General features: G+C 31.0%; 2 protein-coding genes across 2 annotated transcripts in view; both read right to left on the reverse strand.

Annotated features, from left to right (window-relative positions):
* Positions 1–13,594, reverse strand: part of LOC127737323 (zinc finger CCCH domain-containing protein 13-like) — a 27,092-nt gene extending 13,498 nt beyond the window's left edge. Inside the window, exons 1-10 of the mRNA XM_052248277.1 lie at positions 13,579–13,594; positions 12,854–12,872; positions 8,036–8,607; positions 6,783–6,798; positions 5,596–5,693; positions 5,005–5,200; positions 3,546–3,791; positions 2,875–2,915; positions 2,540–2,638; positions 1,506–1,522 (exon numbers count right to left, since the gene is read on the reverse strand). Coding sequence (XP_052104237.1) covers positions 1,506–1,522; positions 2,540–2,638; positions 2,875–2,915; positions 3,546–3,791; positions 5,005–5,200; positions 5,596–5,693; positions 6,783–6,798; positions 8,036–8,607; positions 12,854–12,872; positions 13,579–13,594 — 1,320 coding nt within the window. The remainder of the gene's footprint in view (positions 1–1,505; positions 1,523–2,539; positions 2,639–2,874; positions 2,916–3,545; positions 3,792–5,004; positions 5,201–5,595; positions 5,694–6,782; positions 6,799–8,035; positions 8,608–12,853; positions 12,873–13,578) is intronic.
* Positions 13,131–17,806, reverse strand: part of LOC127705631 (uncharacterized) — a 19,141-nt gene continuing 14,465 nt past the window's right edge. Inside the window, exons 14-17 of the mRNA XM_052209994.1 lie at positions 17,708–17,793; positions 16,935–17,151; positions 16,055–16,332; positions 13,131–15,614 (exon numbers count right to left, since the gene is read on the reverse strand). Of these exons, the coding sequence (XP_052065954.1) occupies positions 15,551–15,614; positions 16,055–16,332; positions 16,935–17,151; positions 17,708–17,793 (645 nt within the window). The 3' untranslated portion in view covers positions 13,131–15,550. The remainder of the gene's footprint in view (positions 15,615–16,054; positions 16,333–16,934; positions 17,152–17,707; positions 17,794–17,806) is intronic.

Raw genomic sequence — 17,806 nt, forward strand, 5'->3', positions numbered from 1 at the left:
AATATTTTAAAAAACTGTCATTTCTTATCGTTTTGTCGTAATTGGGTCAAAGATGAACCAACGTAAAGGATGTAACATGTAATTTGTAGCTACTCACTATACAATTATGTAAAACAAAATACTGCTAGAGTTTATTATCAACAGTAGGACATCTGGGACAGAACTTATTTATCTTACCTCCTATACATTCTAGGAATATCATTGGTTAAAAGCGACGGCATGGAGATAGTGTATATATAATATGGGGTTACTAGGCCTGGTTTATTATAATATTCGGTAAGTAGTGATGTTACGTCTCTTTATAAAAACAGCACAACGTTGAGGACAAATCTGAAACGTTTTCCCGGACAAAAGACGAATAAATTGTCGATGAACGATTGAAGTAAATGCAGAAAACACATAAAAAGCTAACAAGTTGTTATTGTTGGCATTTGTTATTGTATAGCCCAATGTAAGTATGTTCTTTATATTGAAGACTTGATCACTTTGATAGGCTACTAGTCTAAATGCCACATGTTAAGATAGTCGGTAAGGTAAATTCTTTACACAGTGTGCTAGTGACCTATATGGAATTTACTGACCCCATATATATATGTCGTATTAGGTCACTATCACACTGCGTAACTAATGATATGTAGCAAATCATTGTACTACGGAGTACTAAATATTAGCTAAATACATGCCATGCTATACCGTTGTTGACAGTTGAGACAACTGTCATTGTCATAGAATATTCAGTCGAATGGCAGTACTTGAGTCAAAAATTTGTAAGTAAAAGAACTATTACAATCTTATTGATATATTCCACAAATATCTATTTTGACCTAGACCTTAACTTTTAAAATTTGACTTTGATATTGATTGGAAGATATATCTATAATCTATGGAATACAATTCATCTTAAATTGGTGAAGAATGAATGCGTGATTAAAAACATCAGCCTGAAATCCGGTACGCGTACATTCAGTAAATTGTATTATTAGCTGCTGTATAATTGTTTTTACCAAGTGACTTCAACATCATTTACAGAAATCATTCCCACGCCATAAGGATTATTTAAAACCTACTGTCGTGAAAAACGAAAAACTAGTGGTAAAAAACTCATCAAAGACTTATACTTTTGTATGGCAGACAAAAGACTCATTAGCGACGGTTGAATAAAAAAAAATGAAAAGCCCAAATAAAGTTAGAAGTCGAAGAGCATTAAAAAGCTAATTGAATTCCGAAATGTTTTGTCAAATACAGCTAAGTTAATATATTCCTGAGGTAGAGTCATCTAGTCGCCAATTACCAAATTCAAGCTTCACAATATTGTTTTAAATGAGTTTTATAATCTTTAAATTACTTGTTACCTTTTCGTCACTTTCTCTTCTTTGACCATAATAGATATTTGATTTATTAAAATGCATTTTTGAAAAAAAAGGACGAGGAATAAATGTTTTTTCTCAAATAAAAATTAAGGCTTCTTTTTCTAATACTAAATAATGAATAAGGATAATAGTTACCTTCTTCTTCTTTGTAACTACAAATACAAAAAAGCTATTTTCAAAAATATAATAAAAAGTATGGGTCACCGTGCTATTTTCCAAGCTATGAGTTGTTGAAAATTGCCTAAATTTGGTTAGATTGTTCATGAAAAAACACATTTGTGTGCATAAAAAAATTCTATGAGATAGAATTTTGAAATAAATTGTGAGAAGATAGGTTTTATAATATGTTTTAAGAAAATAAAAAGAAAAAATGGTGTCACCGAACTTGTTTTCTTACTACAAGTAAAAATGAAAAATTTCCCTATCAGTCCAGTATATATTTTTTTACTAAAGGAGTTATCTCCCCTTAAATGGCTTATTTGAAAAAAATGATTCTAAAAACACAAAATTTGATATATGTTTAAATGTTTTGATTAATACAATAAATTATCAAGTTTTCTTAATATAAATAAACAGTCTACCCATTAAATTGCAAATCTGTCTCCAAATTTGCAGATTTGGGCAAATAACCAGACCGATTTTGTACTGCGATTGTACAATCCAAGATGGCGGTATACCATGAGTCTACCTTAAACACTTTTCATGTATCATTTTTCAGATATATTCCCGCCATCATTAATTGATAGAATAACGAATGGACAGACAAACAAATGTCAACTCTAAATATATCAGTTTGATTAACAGAATGAAAAAAAAAAATGATGTTATGTGTACGTGAATGAGACATCAACTCAGCGTCATAAAAACAAAATACATTTAGATATCAATATAGGGTATTCAACAACAGATAAGTGTCTATAAAATATGCCAAGCTTAATGTCTAGAAACGTGGTTAATTAACAGAGACTATCAATATCTGCAAATAAAACTAAGAAACAACAAAAGACAAATATAACGTATCCATAAATGCAACCTCTGACTATGTTCCTTCCTTTATGAAAATTATTTCCGTACTGAACCCTCTATCTTTACACACCAAAACCAATGAATTTTACAGACATAACTCAGGCGAAAGTATAATAAAATAAATTCAAGTCTATCATATCTACCTTCAGCTACTTTTCCTTGAGGAATAGTTGGCAGCTTCTTCAACATTGTAGTTTCTCTTCTTAGTTTAGTGGGAACAAAGTCTGATGAATCACTGCTACCTAGTAACGAAAGAAAGCAGAATGCATATACAGTTACATTTAGTCTCGAATATAGTTTTAAGTCTTTATAAGTGCAAGATCTAAAACAATGAATAAAACACGTCATTCTCTCAGGTTTCAACTCCCTTAGAATGTATTTTTTGTTTTATTGTGTGAAAACTATTTCTATGGAATAATCTTTCGATGAAAGTCCTGGGGTTAAAATTACTACTGGAAATAAATCATAGATTTCTTACCTCTTCGGAGGCTCATATCTGTCTTATCCTTTTTACCCCATCTGCAAGGGAAAAAAATGAACAGTTTACTACAAAATTAAACTACTAGATTTAAATATAACACGTTGCAATACATCTTACATCAGGAGCATCCATAAAATGATACAATGTCTAGAATAATACGGTCCTACAACAAGCAAAGTAATAACTATAGCTATACTGATCGCCTAGATATTTTTCAAATTTAAAAGTCCAAATTACTGAATAATCTCTTTACTAACTAAACACACATATGAATGAATTAAATCAAGAGGTCCTAGTGGCCTAAGTTGCTCCTTTTCAGTTGCCCAAGAGAAGATGACTTCTGACAAATTTATCGATCAGACGGAAGCAAGGAATATGGACCCTATGGTAACAAGTGAGCTTCTAAAAATGATATAAGGCGTATGTAAATAAGGTGCATTCCACAAAGGTGGAAAACAATGAAGCGAGACGATCCATTAAAATAATTTTAGTAGAATAACTGATATGTGGCACCACTCTCTTTAATGGAGATTGCTTCAAAATATCTAATATTTTCACAATGTCGCCAGTTTTCAAATTTCATTTCTAATACAAAATGTCACATATACGAAATTCATACATAGTTTAAAGTAAAAAAAAGGAATCTAAAAGTACTATATAAGACTTACGAGTCGTGTGGAAGACCGTGTTCTCTGCTATCAAATGTTTCCTTTCCGCCTATTTCTCTAGGGGGTCCTTTTTCATATGTTACCATACTTTTAGCTGGTTCCTTTCCTTTACCAAGAGAATCAGAAAACTTTCTAAGTGATGATTTCCTTCCACTTGTTTTTTCATCCTTTTCTTTTTGGTCTCGTTTTTCTTTTTCTTCATTTGATTGTTCTTGTTCTTGTTCCTTCTTTTCTCTTTCCTTTTTTCTTAAAATGATAACCGATCATATTTTGTATATATTTATATAATAGTTTTAAAACTTCCAGAATGTAAATAAGCGCAATAGTAGTATACCGCTGTTCAATAGTCATAAATCGATTTAACTGAAACAAATCCGGGTCACAAACCAAAAATGAGGGAAACACATCAACTATAACAGGAAACAAAACGGAACAACAGAAACAATGAACTGCTACAAAAACAAACGCCAACATACATAAAAACGGACTATGTGATAACAATTGCCATATTCCTGACTTGGTACAGGACATTTTAAGAAAACTGGTGGGTTGAACCTGGTTTTATGGCTAACCAAACCTCCCGCTTATATAGCAATGTTAAAAATACCGCTAAAATTACATAACGTGACAGGAATAAAGTACAAATAAATGCAAGAACATTCGGGACAGAGAAATACATTAATAAATAATATAATATTCCATTTCAACATGTAAACCACAGAATAACAACAAACACCTAAACAAGAGGCAACAGAAGGTTAGCGATGGTCAAAGCGCAAAACCATTTGAATACACAAAGAGAGGCAAAAGATACCAAAGGGACATTCAAAAGTCGAAAATAAACTGACAACGTCATGGCTAAAAAAGACAAAAGACAAACAACTGTACATAAAACACAACATAGAAAACCAAAGACTAAGCAACACGAACCCAATCAAAAACTGGGTGTGATCTCGGGTGATCTGGAAGGGTTAGCAGATCCTGCTCCACATGTGGCACCTGTCGTGTTGCTCATGTTAGTACAAACTCGGTAGGTCACATTCGGGAGGTGCAACATTTATAAAATCTGTAAAACTGTAAATATACGACCGATAGTAAAGCTATCCATCACCTTTCTAAGAGGTAGAATGGTGCATTAACAATATCATATTATGATGATATAAGTAAAGTTAAAATGGAAAAATAAAGAAAAAAGTACTATACTAGTACTGTAGATTTGTAATTTTGTCGGGCCTTAAAAAAACATTGAGTTGACATAAATAGCAAAACCCCTTCAAATATATACTTACTGAGGGAAACAGATTTAATTAGGTTGTGAATTAATGATATAAAGTCATATTCGAAGTTTCCGGAAATTTTGACTACGCAATTTTTGACCTAATATATTTCATTTACTCGGTGGCCCAAATGATGAGCATAATATAAAAGTAAGACATCATTCAATACTCAAATTACTTACTCCAGTTTTTTCTTCATTATTTCATCATATTTATCCCCGTATTTAGCCCTTCTCCTGGCCTCTCGTTCCTTTCTACGCTCCTCCTTGTTCTTGAAATATTCTTCTTTTTCTTCTTCTGTCATCTTAGATAAATCAACATCATCGTCATCAGTAGATGCATCACTAAACTCGGAAGGAATACGATCAAGGGATTTTTCTAAAGAAACATCCAAGAAATTTCAGAAAATCATTCAAATCCCCAACCTTTAGTTAACATGTGGTTTTATTACAATGATAAAACAGACTACAAGTGACCAATATCGTCATAGACAGCACATATTATGATAGCTATAACGAATAGCCTACTTTTTCTGAAAAATTGCTGAAACAGAAAAGTGATTTCATACTAGTACTTGATAGCTCTATATTACTGGTATATAATATATAAGTTCATAACAAACTCATGTGAAGTTATGATAAACAATTTTGGTTTATTCAAGATAAAAAAAAATAAAAAATACACCAAGACCTAACGCCAATGCTAAATCCCTCCCCAAAGTAAATTATATATGAAAATATGATTTGTTATTCTAAGCAATATATCAATTGTACCTGGCCAGTCTACACCATCTTTCAATCTGTTATTTTCGTTGTGTTCAATCAGTTGTGGACCAAGCACATCTTCAACATTGATCCGATCTTTCACAAAGCTTAAGATAAAAAAAATGATCTTATTATTTTGTAAAATAGACGCATTATACCTAATGGTATCATGGACTATTTTAATAAATTTTTCGCTAATTTAGGGAACATTTTACATAAATGTGCATCTTTTATAGGAATTTTATTTTTTTTTATTCAGAAAAATACAAAGGCAAATCAATCTGATTTGATAGTTTAACTTGTCAGAGTTACATATGAAATCTTATAAACATCTTTCACATTGTATATTGGCTCTTTCTTGACCTTAAAACGTGCTATTTAAACTACACACTTGTCTACTGATTGAATAATATCCCGTGAATTATCGAATTACCGAATAATATTTAGTAGTAATAAAAAAATATGACACTGAATTTTATATGCAGTATCTTTGAACTGAGTGGCTTTGTTCGGTTAATCATTTATTGCATATTTTACATTGTCTCTATTGGGACCTCGGTGGTCAGTGTTCTAAGTAGTCGAACTACTTTATCACTAATTGTCAACACTAATATTGTAAGTTCAAACCCGGCACGTGGTAGGTGCGTTCGACTCCAATCTTAATTTACTAGGATTGTTAGTTTCCCACCGAAGGTCGGTGGTTCTCTCCGAGCACTCGGCTTCCTCCACCAATAAAAACTGACCGCCACGAAATAGCGCATGAGTGCTAAAAGTGGCGTAAAACACCAGTCAATCAACCAATTACATGGTCTCTTTTAACCTTATCGAATTAAAGATTGGGTAGGTAAATACTAATTTAAGGTATCAATATAAATATGTGTCTGTCACAAATAAATTTAGGTGTCACAGTTTTTATATGACATAATTGCTTGTATGAAGCATTAAGAATATTAAGAAATTAAAATAATGTTGTTTACTCTTGCAATAACAGCTCATAAGTTCAGTTAAATCAAGTAAGTATAATGATTTGAGGTGGGCTGCAAACAGACTTTTGCACCATTTAAAAAAATACAAATGTAACATTACATAATGTAGTTAAAAACTTCAAGATGAAATACTTAAAAAAATATATATTTGAAAAAAAAATCCACTCGGCGGCAGCAGTGGCCTAATTAACCGAATTTTAACTGACTCACCTTCCATCCATTGATCCTGAAATAGAATAACCTCATAAGTATAATTTCAACTTGGAAAAAATAGATATATATATATTTTAGGTCAATATACAAAACTAGAGGCTCTAAAGAGCCTGTGTCGCTCACCTTGGTCTATGTGCATATTAAACAAAGGACACAGATGGATTCATGACAAAATTGTGTTTTGGTGATGGTGATGTGTTTGTAGATCTTACTTTACTGAACATTCTTGCTCCTTACTATTATCTCTATCTATAATGAACTTGGCCCAGTAGTTACAGTGGAAAATATTTTGTAAAAATTTACAAAAATTTACAAAATTTATGAAAATTGTAAAATATTGACTATAAAGGGCAATAACTCCTTAAGGGGTCAATTGACAATTTTGGTCATGTTGACTTATTTGTAGATCTTACTTTGCTGTACATTATTGCTGTTTACAGTTTATCTCTATCTATAATAATATTCAAGATAATAACCAAAAGCTGCAAAATTTTCTTAAAATTACCAATTCAGGGGCAGCAACCCAACAACGTGTTGCCTGATTGGTCTGAAAATTTCAGGGCAGATAGATCTTGACCTAATGAACAATTTTATCTACGTCAGATTTGCTCTAAATGCTTTGGTTTCAGAGATATGAGCCAAAAACTGCATTTTACCCTATGTACTATTTTTTAGCCATGTCGGCCATCTTAGTTCGCGGGCGGGATCATCGGACACATTTTTTAAAATAGATACCCTAATGATGATTGTGGACAAGTTTGGTTAAATTTGTCTCAGTAGTTTCAGAGGAGAAGATTTTTGTAAAAGATTACAAAAATTTACGAAAAATGGTTAAAAATTGACTATAAAGAGCAATAACTCCTTAAGGGGTCAACTGGCCATTTTGGTTAGTTGGCCGGGTCACCGGACACATTTTTTAAACTAGATACCCCAATGATGATTGTGGCCAAGTTTGGTTAAATTTGGCCAAGTAGTTTCAGAGGAGAGGTTTTGTAAAAGTGGACGACGACGACGACGACGGACGACGGACGCCAAGTGATGAGAAAAGCTCACTTGGCCCTTTGGGCCAGGTGAGCTAAAAAAAGAGAAAAAAACGTTTTTTGAATGTCTTTCGTCTTAAAAGGCTTTGGATAACAAGACTGTATGTCAGCATTTACCAATCAACATAGAAACATCGTTTAACTTAAATTCAAAGTAAAATTTAATCTTATAACAATGAAACATTTATCTTTATATAAACAATACCACACCTCTTCTTGTCTTTACAGATTCTGTATCGCTGAGATTGTCACCAGCAGCTTCTTTTTCACCATATCCAATAATATTTCCTTCTTCATCTCGAAGACGTTTGCGTTTGACTTCGTATCTCGTACCACCTTCGCTTACTTCACTTGCGTAACTATAATCACTGTCACCATCATGATAATGATCTTTGCTTCCATTGCTTGTATTTGGGTTAGAACTATCTACTGTATCTGACTCAAGTTCTCCTCTCTCTTTACGACGTTGTCGTCGTCGTTCTTCACCATCTTCGTCCTGACTGCTATGATATGAATCACTATCACTGTATGTTCCATCTGCTCTTTTACGTCGACGTCTCACATGACGTGTACCGCCAGCACTGACAACACTTCGGTAGCTAAATTCACTGTCACTGTCATCATTTCTCTTTCCTGCCTTCAGTCTTTGTTTTTCTTCCTTCGTTAATTTACCTTTTCCTTTCGAACCCTTTTTGCCCTTTCCAACTCCACCATTTTGTCCCTTTCCACCTCCGCCATTTTGTCCCTTTCCACCTCCGCCATTTTTACCTTTCTTGTTAATTCTTTGATAAAAATAGCAATACTATGGTCAGAGACAAATAAAACATGTATACAAAATATTTCTTTGCTAAGATGAATTAAGCATAATACAGAACATCCGTAAATTTAATTAAATATGATTTAAAATTGGGACTTGACTTATTTATCCACAAAACATCAATTTAGAACTTTTTATACAGCAATTAATCAATCATCAACGGTTAATGAACCGAAAGTTAATTGTCTCTTGTTGCTGTCCCTTTGGTTATATACCAAATTGCATCATCCTTTTCATTTTTACATCTAGCAAAAGGGTAGGTTTTTAAGCTTAAGGTATAAGAATACTACTAGTATCAATAGAACATCAGAATGAGAACGGAAATATTCTACAAAAAATCTTTAAGATTATAAAAAAAGATATGGTGCGTTATGCTCATAACAATTATTCACTCGATGACGCCGTAAGATCTCACTCACGAAATGTTCAACTAATTTTAAGACAGTGCAAATACAAACAACAAGGTTTTGACACAGGAAACGCATAGATCATCTGCTAAACAAGTACCCACCAGTAATTCATGGATTTTCCTGTAATATAATTGTCCAGAAAATCTGTTTGAAAATTTTTCTTAACAGACATATGGTTACCAAAAGTTCTGTTTATCACACATGACTCGTATACGTAGTTAGAATTATATTTACTAACCAAAAAGGGGCCATTATTGTGGCTTACTGATTTTAGTATGATCATAATATATATGCGTAGACCATTACTGTCACTTGTAAAAATACTCACCAAATGACGAAACCACAATTAAATCTAATGTCAAATATCATGGTTTGCTAACGTTTGACCAGAAGAGTAAGAAACGTGCCTTTAAAAAAATTCTATACAAGAAAACTAAGTAAACGTTTGATAGTTATTAACTAAATTTGAATCTTTTGTTAAGATATTCTTATGTTAAGAAAAGTTGATGTTGTTTTATTCGAAAATGTTAATTTTAAGAAAACTAGAACTTAATAAAGTAAAGACGTCATACCACCAAATGCGTTTTAACCCTTTACTGGTGGACAATGAAAAGAAAGACATAATCAAATCATTGTCGGTGCTGTGGTTCGGCTTTTTTTGCTACAGTTCATATGTTCCAATTTTTAAAAATTTCCATTGGGAATGTTATGCACAAGAGGACCTAATGCATATCTATACATGTCATTAGTATATTTAATTAGAACATCTATGGTTTTGAATGAATATAAATGTGTTCAAAAGTTGTTTTTTTTCTCCACTGAATACTTTTTTTTTTAGGAACATGTTTTTAGTCTATTAATAATCAAGACTGATAAGGTTCAAGTCAACAACTCTCATGGGGATATCTCCCATAAACGGGAAAGTTGGCAGGTCTGACAGTTCATCGGACACTTTTTAACAAATTTAAATATTTCTTTTCATTATGCAAGATTCTGCAATCATCTATTTTGAGACAAAAATCACAACTTTTAGCCAAAAATGTTTTAACTTGTGTTTTTACACTTTTAGCAGAAAAGAAACCAAGGAACTGAAAAAAAAACCAGACAACACAAGGATTGAAATGTAGAACTTGTCATCATTTGTATAATTATTTCACTAAAAAAATACCAGTTTTACTTTTTTTTTTAAATCGTCCTTTCAGCTCATATAATTCTCCGAAAAAAAATAATGTACTTTCTATGTTTAAACATTGGTATGCAATTTTTTTAACTCATTTTAGGATCACTTATTCATTTTTAATAAAAAAAAAAATATGACATCGAAGATGAGTTTATTTTATTTTCATCATGTATACTAAAAAAATTGTATTTAATTGCCCAAAGATGGAGAATTTCTCAAGGTTGATAAAAATTCTTTTGATATTTCAATTTTTAGAAGAGGTACTGATTTTTTTATTTTTCTTTCTTTCAACTAAATGATTTTAACATGATTGGAAACAGAAATCTTCGCAAAGGAAGGTGTAGTATACTGTTTATTGAAGTTTGACTTAACAATTTTCAACAACAAAATTAAATATCTAATTTTTATTCCAATTGGTGTTCATTTTTCATTGAGAAAAAAAACCCTGTATTCAAATACATGTACAAATACCTTATACTGTTAAATCGCAATATAATGGGGAATAAACAAAAAGATGCCCAGGTTAGAGTTATGCACATCTTGTACCAAATTTTATTCAATACGCTATAATTACGGAAGCATAAGTTACTGATAAAAATACTTTCATAATTTTTATAAACTGTTTAAATTTGATATATTACTTTTTCACATTAATTCATAAATAGTAATTTAATAAATTTAGATTTACAAAGGAACTATATGCAAGTGTATATCTTAAATAAAGAAGCTGTTCGACCAATATTTTCTTAATTTAAGGTCAAATAACATGCCAGAAGTTGGCAGTAGATGATTACAATGGTGTGTAAAGTTTCTGCAAGTAAAAAAAAACCCACATTATTAATTTCATGATATTTCTTCAACTTAAAATTCAGCACCATATCAAAATCCGGAGTGATCACATAGATCCAGCATGACTGAATCAAAAATATGTTAATGAGAGATTTATTTTATAAATTGTGTTTTTTCCATTAAGCCGTATTTAGATATGTTATTGAGCGTTTCACAATATGTACAGAAAAAAGCCAAATGACTGAAAATTTGCAGACACCGTAGATGCTCGTTGACCAATAATTGAATATATTAAAAATTGCATGCACCTACGTACGGTGATTAATTAAGATTGATTAATATTTATAGACCTCAACAGGATTGACTTATATTTTTCTTTTACAACAAAAAATATTTTGGTTTTAGTATAGATTAATGGTTTAAATCTTAGACAACTACCGTACTTTATAGGAAAATCCTTAATATGAACTCCGAAAGGAGAAGTTTCTTTTTCATCAATGTAAATGCAGTTATTAATCAATTTTTTTAACACAGCTATGACGATATTCCACCAAACAACAAAGGCAATGTTAAAAAAGATTTTGAAATGAAGAGAGCAAAAACACAACAGAACAGTTGTACGTGCGATTGGAATCCTGGCAACTGAAGATTATTTCCTTCCATATCAAACGCTTCAGATCTGCTTATATTTCCGGAGCACCTGAGATTACCCCCAGTTTTTGGTGGGGTTCGTGTTGCTTAGTATTAAGTTTTCTATGTTGTATTTTGTCTACTGTTGTTTGTCTGTTTGCCTTCTTTTTTAGCCATGGCGTTATCAGTTTATTTTCGACTAATGAGTTTGAATGTCCCTTAGATATCTTTAGCCTCTGTTTTCTTCCATGTTTGACAAATGATCTTTAATTACGCTTATATATTTATTATAGGTTCTTTGAAAAGCATTCTGATAAAAAAAAAAGAAAAAAAGGAAAAAGAAATAAAAATATCGTTTACATATACTAAAATTTCAAACTATTTAAACAGATTCAAAGGAGCTTAACGAGTTAATACGTTAAACTAAGAAGACATTAACTTACATATGAGTAGTTTATCGGTTTATCTTGATCAATATGAAAATGGTTCAAAACTCAATATGTGGGGTTGCACAATTTTTCATTAAACAATGGAGACCTGCCACAGCGAACATTTAAGATTTTTTTGAAGTAAACAATGAAGAATGACCTATAACAAACATTTAAAAAATTGAAAATACGAGATCGAAAAAAAGTCTTTTAAATCAATTCCTTTATGGAGAGGTGCATAACTTCAATAGATGTGCAAACTTTCGTAAGTTTCAATGATGTGGGTTGAAAACTGCAGGAAGAGTTAATTACACAAAAAAAAACTAGTTTAGAAGTGTCTGGGAAAATTAGGGAAGTGAAAATCCAGAATAACAGGCGTATACCTTCAATACGTGAATCTTTCTATGACGTTTCAACGATCAGAGTTGAAAATTGAACGAGGTATTGATTATACAAAAAAGGAAATAAAAAAAAAACAACTGACTTTCTTCCTGAATTGCAAGAACTGCAACTTTTCTATCGTTTTCGACTAAACGATTATAGAGAATGTAAACAGACGTTTACAAATTAAAAAAAGAAACGACGAAAATCAGTGAAATTTAGCAAGTGAGTGAAGATACGAAAATATTTCTGAAAAAAATAAGGTGAACATTTTGTTAAAAGACTGTTGATCTCTTCTTTATTTAGTTGCAAGATAAGCCTTCAGGAGAATATAACAACCAAGAGTGACATTTAACAACAAGTGCAATTGTTAGGAATCCAATTTGTACTTACTTAGCTTTCTTCTGTTTTGCTGCTGTCAATGTATATTACTTATGATTATTTCATTATTTACGCCTTATAATATGAGATACACTCTATTACATTGTGAATATGTTTTTGATGCCATTCATGTTTCAATAATGTAACGTATCAATCAATACCAGTAATTAAGGAGATTTGACGAAACAACATTTAGATAATAGGATTCATGGAAAACCTCCTAGAATATTCGGTTCGTCAATCTCGGTCGAGGTCAAACCAGTACACGTTTCTACAAGAAAACAATACGTTCACAACAGTAAAGAGTTTTATTCATAAAAGTAACTATGTCTCTTTTCAAAACGAAAAATACAAAATTGCGTAGCAGCAGCAAATTCTATATATTTCTTTACAAAATCATATCACAGATCATTAAAAATTATAAAAAGTGAATTCAGTGCAGATAAAACAAGTGCTTTTGTCATAAATATCCAATGGTACACAATAATATATGTTTCAATAGGTACAAATGTTAACCAGAGATTAGTCATATACATAACCAATATAACATGTAAGGTCATGCATATCAAATCCTAACTATGCATATAATAAAAGAAATGTTTTGCTCTTGCGTAGACTTAGTAATTGCCGATATGTAAAGTCATGGTTATCAAATCGTAACTATGCATATGATAAAAGAATTTTTTTGTTCTTGCGTAGATTTATAGTAATTGCCGATGCATTTTTCATCATTATACTTCTAACTAGTTTCATTCTCTTAAACACAATAACCGAAAAACACATCGAAATATCGTATCGTTTGATGAAATAATATAAACACGCAAAGCCGTTCATCAATATATAAGTTGGGGCTTTGTTAACTTCTAAAACGTGTGTGTTACTTTGTTTACCTTCCTGTTTTCTTGTACTGTATTCAAAATGATACAAATCTTTAAACTGACGTAGACGCGTGTTTAAGATATTTACTAGGTTATAAGGTATTCAACAGAAAAACGCATGTATAGTGTCTGTACTGGAGATATTCCTATTAAAAAGTCTGACTTTATTATACCTTAAAAAGATTTAATATGCATGTTAAATATAAAAAACAAAACTTTTTTTGCACAAAAGTAAAGGAAAATGTTATTGCCGATTTTTATTTGAACGCATCATTACAAGAGACATGTGTCATCTGTAGAAGATGATGTCACACTATTCTACGTTTCATCAGCTAAAAGGATATTTCAAAACTCATATAATTTAATACGTTTTATATACATTAAAATGCACTTTGGTATGTAAAGTTCTATTTAAAAAACAAAACTAATAGCTACAAATAAAATATGGCACAACAGAAAGGAAATATACACACAAGTATCGCCTTTGGTAACATTACATGTAACAGCCAATACATTTTTACGAACATCCTGACACTTTAAATTTTGATGAGGTGGAATTCTCACGGTTTAACCTTAAACTGTGTGGGAATTCTTAGTTTCTAAATTCAATTTAAAATAAAATAGTTAAAGATACCACACAGGAATTTTATACTAATTTCTAATGATCAGTTGTTTAAACAAATTTTAGTGATTCAACAAAAAAATTAATTGATTTTTAAATTTGTAATTCATATATGGTAAAACCAGAGGATTTGTCCCAGATTTAACAGCTTATTTAAATAGATAAACACAATCTAATTGTCTGATTAATCATTATGCAGTTGTGACGTAAGCATTAATTTACCTGTTGTTATCCATTCGTTTGATGTGTTTGAACTTTTGATTTTGCCATTTGATTGGGGACTTTCCTTTTTGAATTTTCCTCGGAGTTCAGTATTTTTGTGATTTTACTTTTTTCTTATTTAAATTATTGAGTTTTCAAGCGTTTAACGTGTTCAAAGCACTTACACGTGTATATTGATCATACCAAATGAAGTTACAATAACTGAATTTGCGTTCTTGTTTTATCGTTACTGAGGTACAACACCACTAGATTTTGAATAAAAAAGAGTGTTTTCATACACATTGATTATTACTTTTGTAAAAAAATCTAACGTTTCACCGCAAAAGAGAATTACGCTTTTTTTCAAGTGTAAAATACATTTCTGAAATGCTAAAGGGAGGTAACTTCCTCTTGATGCTACATATTTGTAAGGATGACCAGTGTGATCTTAAACATCAAAACAATAACATTCAAATAAAATTTTTGTTATAACGTTACAAGATACTATTCATTTGGCACACAGCACTTTGCTTATAATTGAATAATCGTAGTGATTTTAGTCTTTTTATATACATATACTAAAGTTTACTAGATTTTACTGACAATAAAAAAAACAAACAGAAGACAAAGAAACATCTAAACGGTTATCGACTACTTTGGCACATTTTATAAAAAAAATCAATTTAAAATGATATATACTTTTGCCCCCAAAACTATACAGGCAAACATCGGTTACTATATTTGTTTAATTTAATCACAAACATAAAAAAAATAGTGACTGAATTCTGTAATGTATTCAATGAATAATTTATGTTTTGCACTCATTGAAAAACATCATGAATCATCAATAAGTTTTTTTGTTTCAACACAAACTGTACAGAAGTTCAGACAGTGGAAAAAAAAAACATTATTTCACAAGTATATCAATTCGGATTTCATAATTTGATTTGTTTTCTTTTGTTATTTTTTCAGCAGCATCAGTTCTGATAATTCGTGTAGAGGTCCAATCTATTTGAGTCCAGGAGGTGATCCAGTTCTTGGAAGTGGCGTATCTGCTAAGAGGTCAGGCAACCTTAAAATATATAAATAATAAACGTTCAGTCGTAAAAATTCAAAAGCAATAATAGTATGAACTAATCAAAAAATTAATCAATTATAAAATACACAGTTTCGATATATGCATGCTAAGCAGTCTTAAATTGTCGACAAAAAATTAAATAAAAAGTATTTTCGAAGTTTTTATGAGAAGACAAATAGTTTTATCTGATGTTATAGGGTTTAAAATAATAGCTAAACATTTCATATGGTCATACCATCTGTATCTATATGAAAATGACTGATATTAATGAACACCAAATAAGTAAATTAAAGTACAAGAATACTGGACTGAACAGAAACGGAATATATTTAGTTGTTTAAACACGGATAAGCAAGATATTTACCCTGAATATTTGATCAACATTTCAGAAGAAAAAATAGTTAATAAATGAAAAGCCAAGGTCTAAGACATACTTGTTATATTTGTTCAGTAGTTCTATTTGTTCTTTCTTTAGGTCATCCTTGCTTATTCTACCCTCCGCAAGGTCTTTGGCCCTTTGTTTTAACATATATGTTGACGTCTTCTTTAATGGCTGACCGAGTGGATTAATATCTCGTTGTCTGAGTGCACCGGAAGGTTTTCGAAGCGTTGAATCATACTTGTTATCAGACATGTCTAATGGATTATCACATATATTGTCATGCATGGACAGAAACAACGGAACATATACCAAATAATCCAAGAAAGAAACCTAAAACATACAAAAATGTATATAAATAATAAATAATAAATTATATTAATATTTGGCATGAAAAATTTATATCTGCACAATAGTAAAAATGGCAAATTCTTCATTTAATCTGAGTAAATTAGACAATAAAATGTCAGGTCGAATGAAAATGAGATTTCCGTGTGAACCAAATCTTTATATTTATTTCGTAGTATGTATTTATTTTGTTTCATCTATCATACATTTCTCTCAAACGTTTTATTTTTTTGCTTCAAAAATTTGTTCACGATCCGCAAGCTACCTGCTAGTTATTCCAGTAACGTGTTGATTGCATGGAAATCATATCATATCATTTTTTTTTCTAGAGAAAAGAATTGTAGAAAAAAAGGGAAAAAATTGAATAAGCATATAAAAATATTTGTAAGGTGTTTAAACTTATATAACTTAACCTTATCTTTTACATTCTGTACATTTCTTTTTTATTGAGGGACATGTATGTTTTTTACGGTCTTGTATTTGAATAAATATGTCCAGCATCACAGAAAACAACTGCAAATGAAACATTATGCAGCATGTACTAAATGCTTGTCAAGATCTAAAGATTTTACGCTGTAAATTCATACCTCGAAAAAACTGTTAGGCTGCAATCTTTCCATGATGAATTCTTGTTGCTTCCAGTTCAGTCCACCAGCTATAAGTTCTATCCGTAAGGATTCCGCTTTAATAAAATTATTATCTCTTTCTGATTCTACATTGCAGTAAAACATGGCTTTGTATAAATCCATTTTCCTTTCTATATCCAGTAAATTACATATTTCCAATAAATGTTTGCTGAGTGGACTGTAAAAAAAAAGTAAAACTTTAAATTTTCATTATGAAAAGTCTATTTATGATAAATTAGGAAACACTGACCTTTGCGACAAACTAAAAAAATAATATTTGATATATAAAAGAGAGGCAAAAGATACCAAAGGTACATTCAAACTCATAGGTCGAATATAAACTGACAATTCCATGGATACAAATGAAAAGAAAAAGACAAACAGACAAACAACAGTACACAAAACACAACACAGAAAACTAAAGACTGAGAAACACGAACCCCACCAAAAACAGGGGTTGATGTCAGGTGCTCATGAAGGGTTAGCAGATCCTGCTCCACATGTGGCACCCGTCGTGTTGCTCATTTTAGTACAGTTAGGAATAGCATATTCACGTTTTTTTCCATTGTCATTATAACAATTAAAATATTATGAAACAAAAGTTATGCAATCTGATAGGTTCCATCCTTAGTCTCAAGCAAAATTCATTTAAAACAATTGAACATCCTTCAATTTTTTAATATTTGTCTTATCTATAGTGATACAAAATTTGCATCGAAGTTTAAAGAACTTACTCCATCATTGTAACTCTGTCACAAAGTGCTGATATTACTGCAAACATGCGGAATGTTACCCTTGATGCATCATTTAGATTCAAAACCTGCCAGAAAGTA

Source organism: Mytilus californianus, unplaced genomic scaffold (genome assembly GCF_021869535.1).
Source record: "Mytilus californianus isolate M0D057914Y unplaced genomic scaffold, xbMytCali1.0.p SCAF_1, whole genome shotgun sequence".
Lineage (NCBI taxonomy): Eukaryota > Metazoa > Mollusca > Bivalvia > Mytilida > Mytilidae > Mytilus > Mytilus californianus.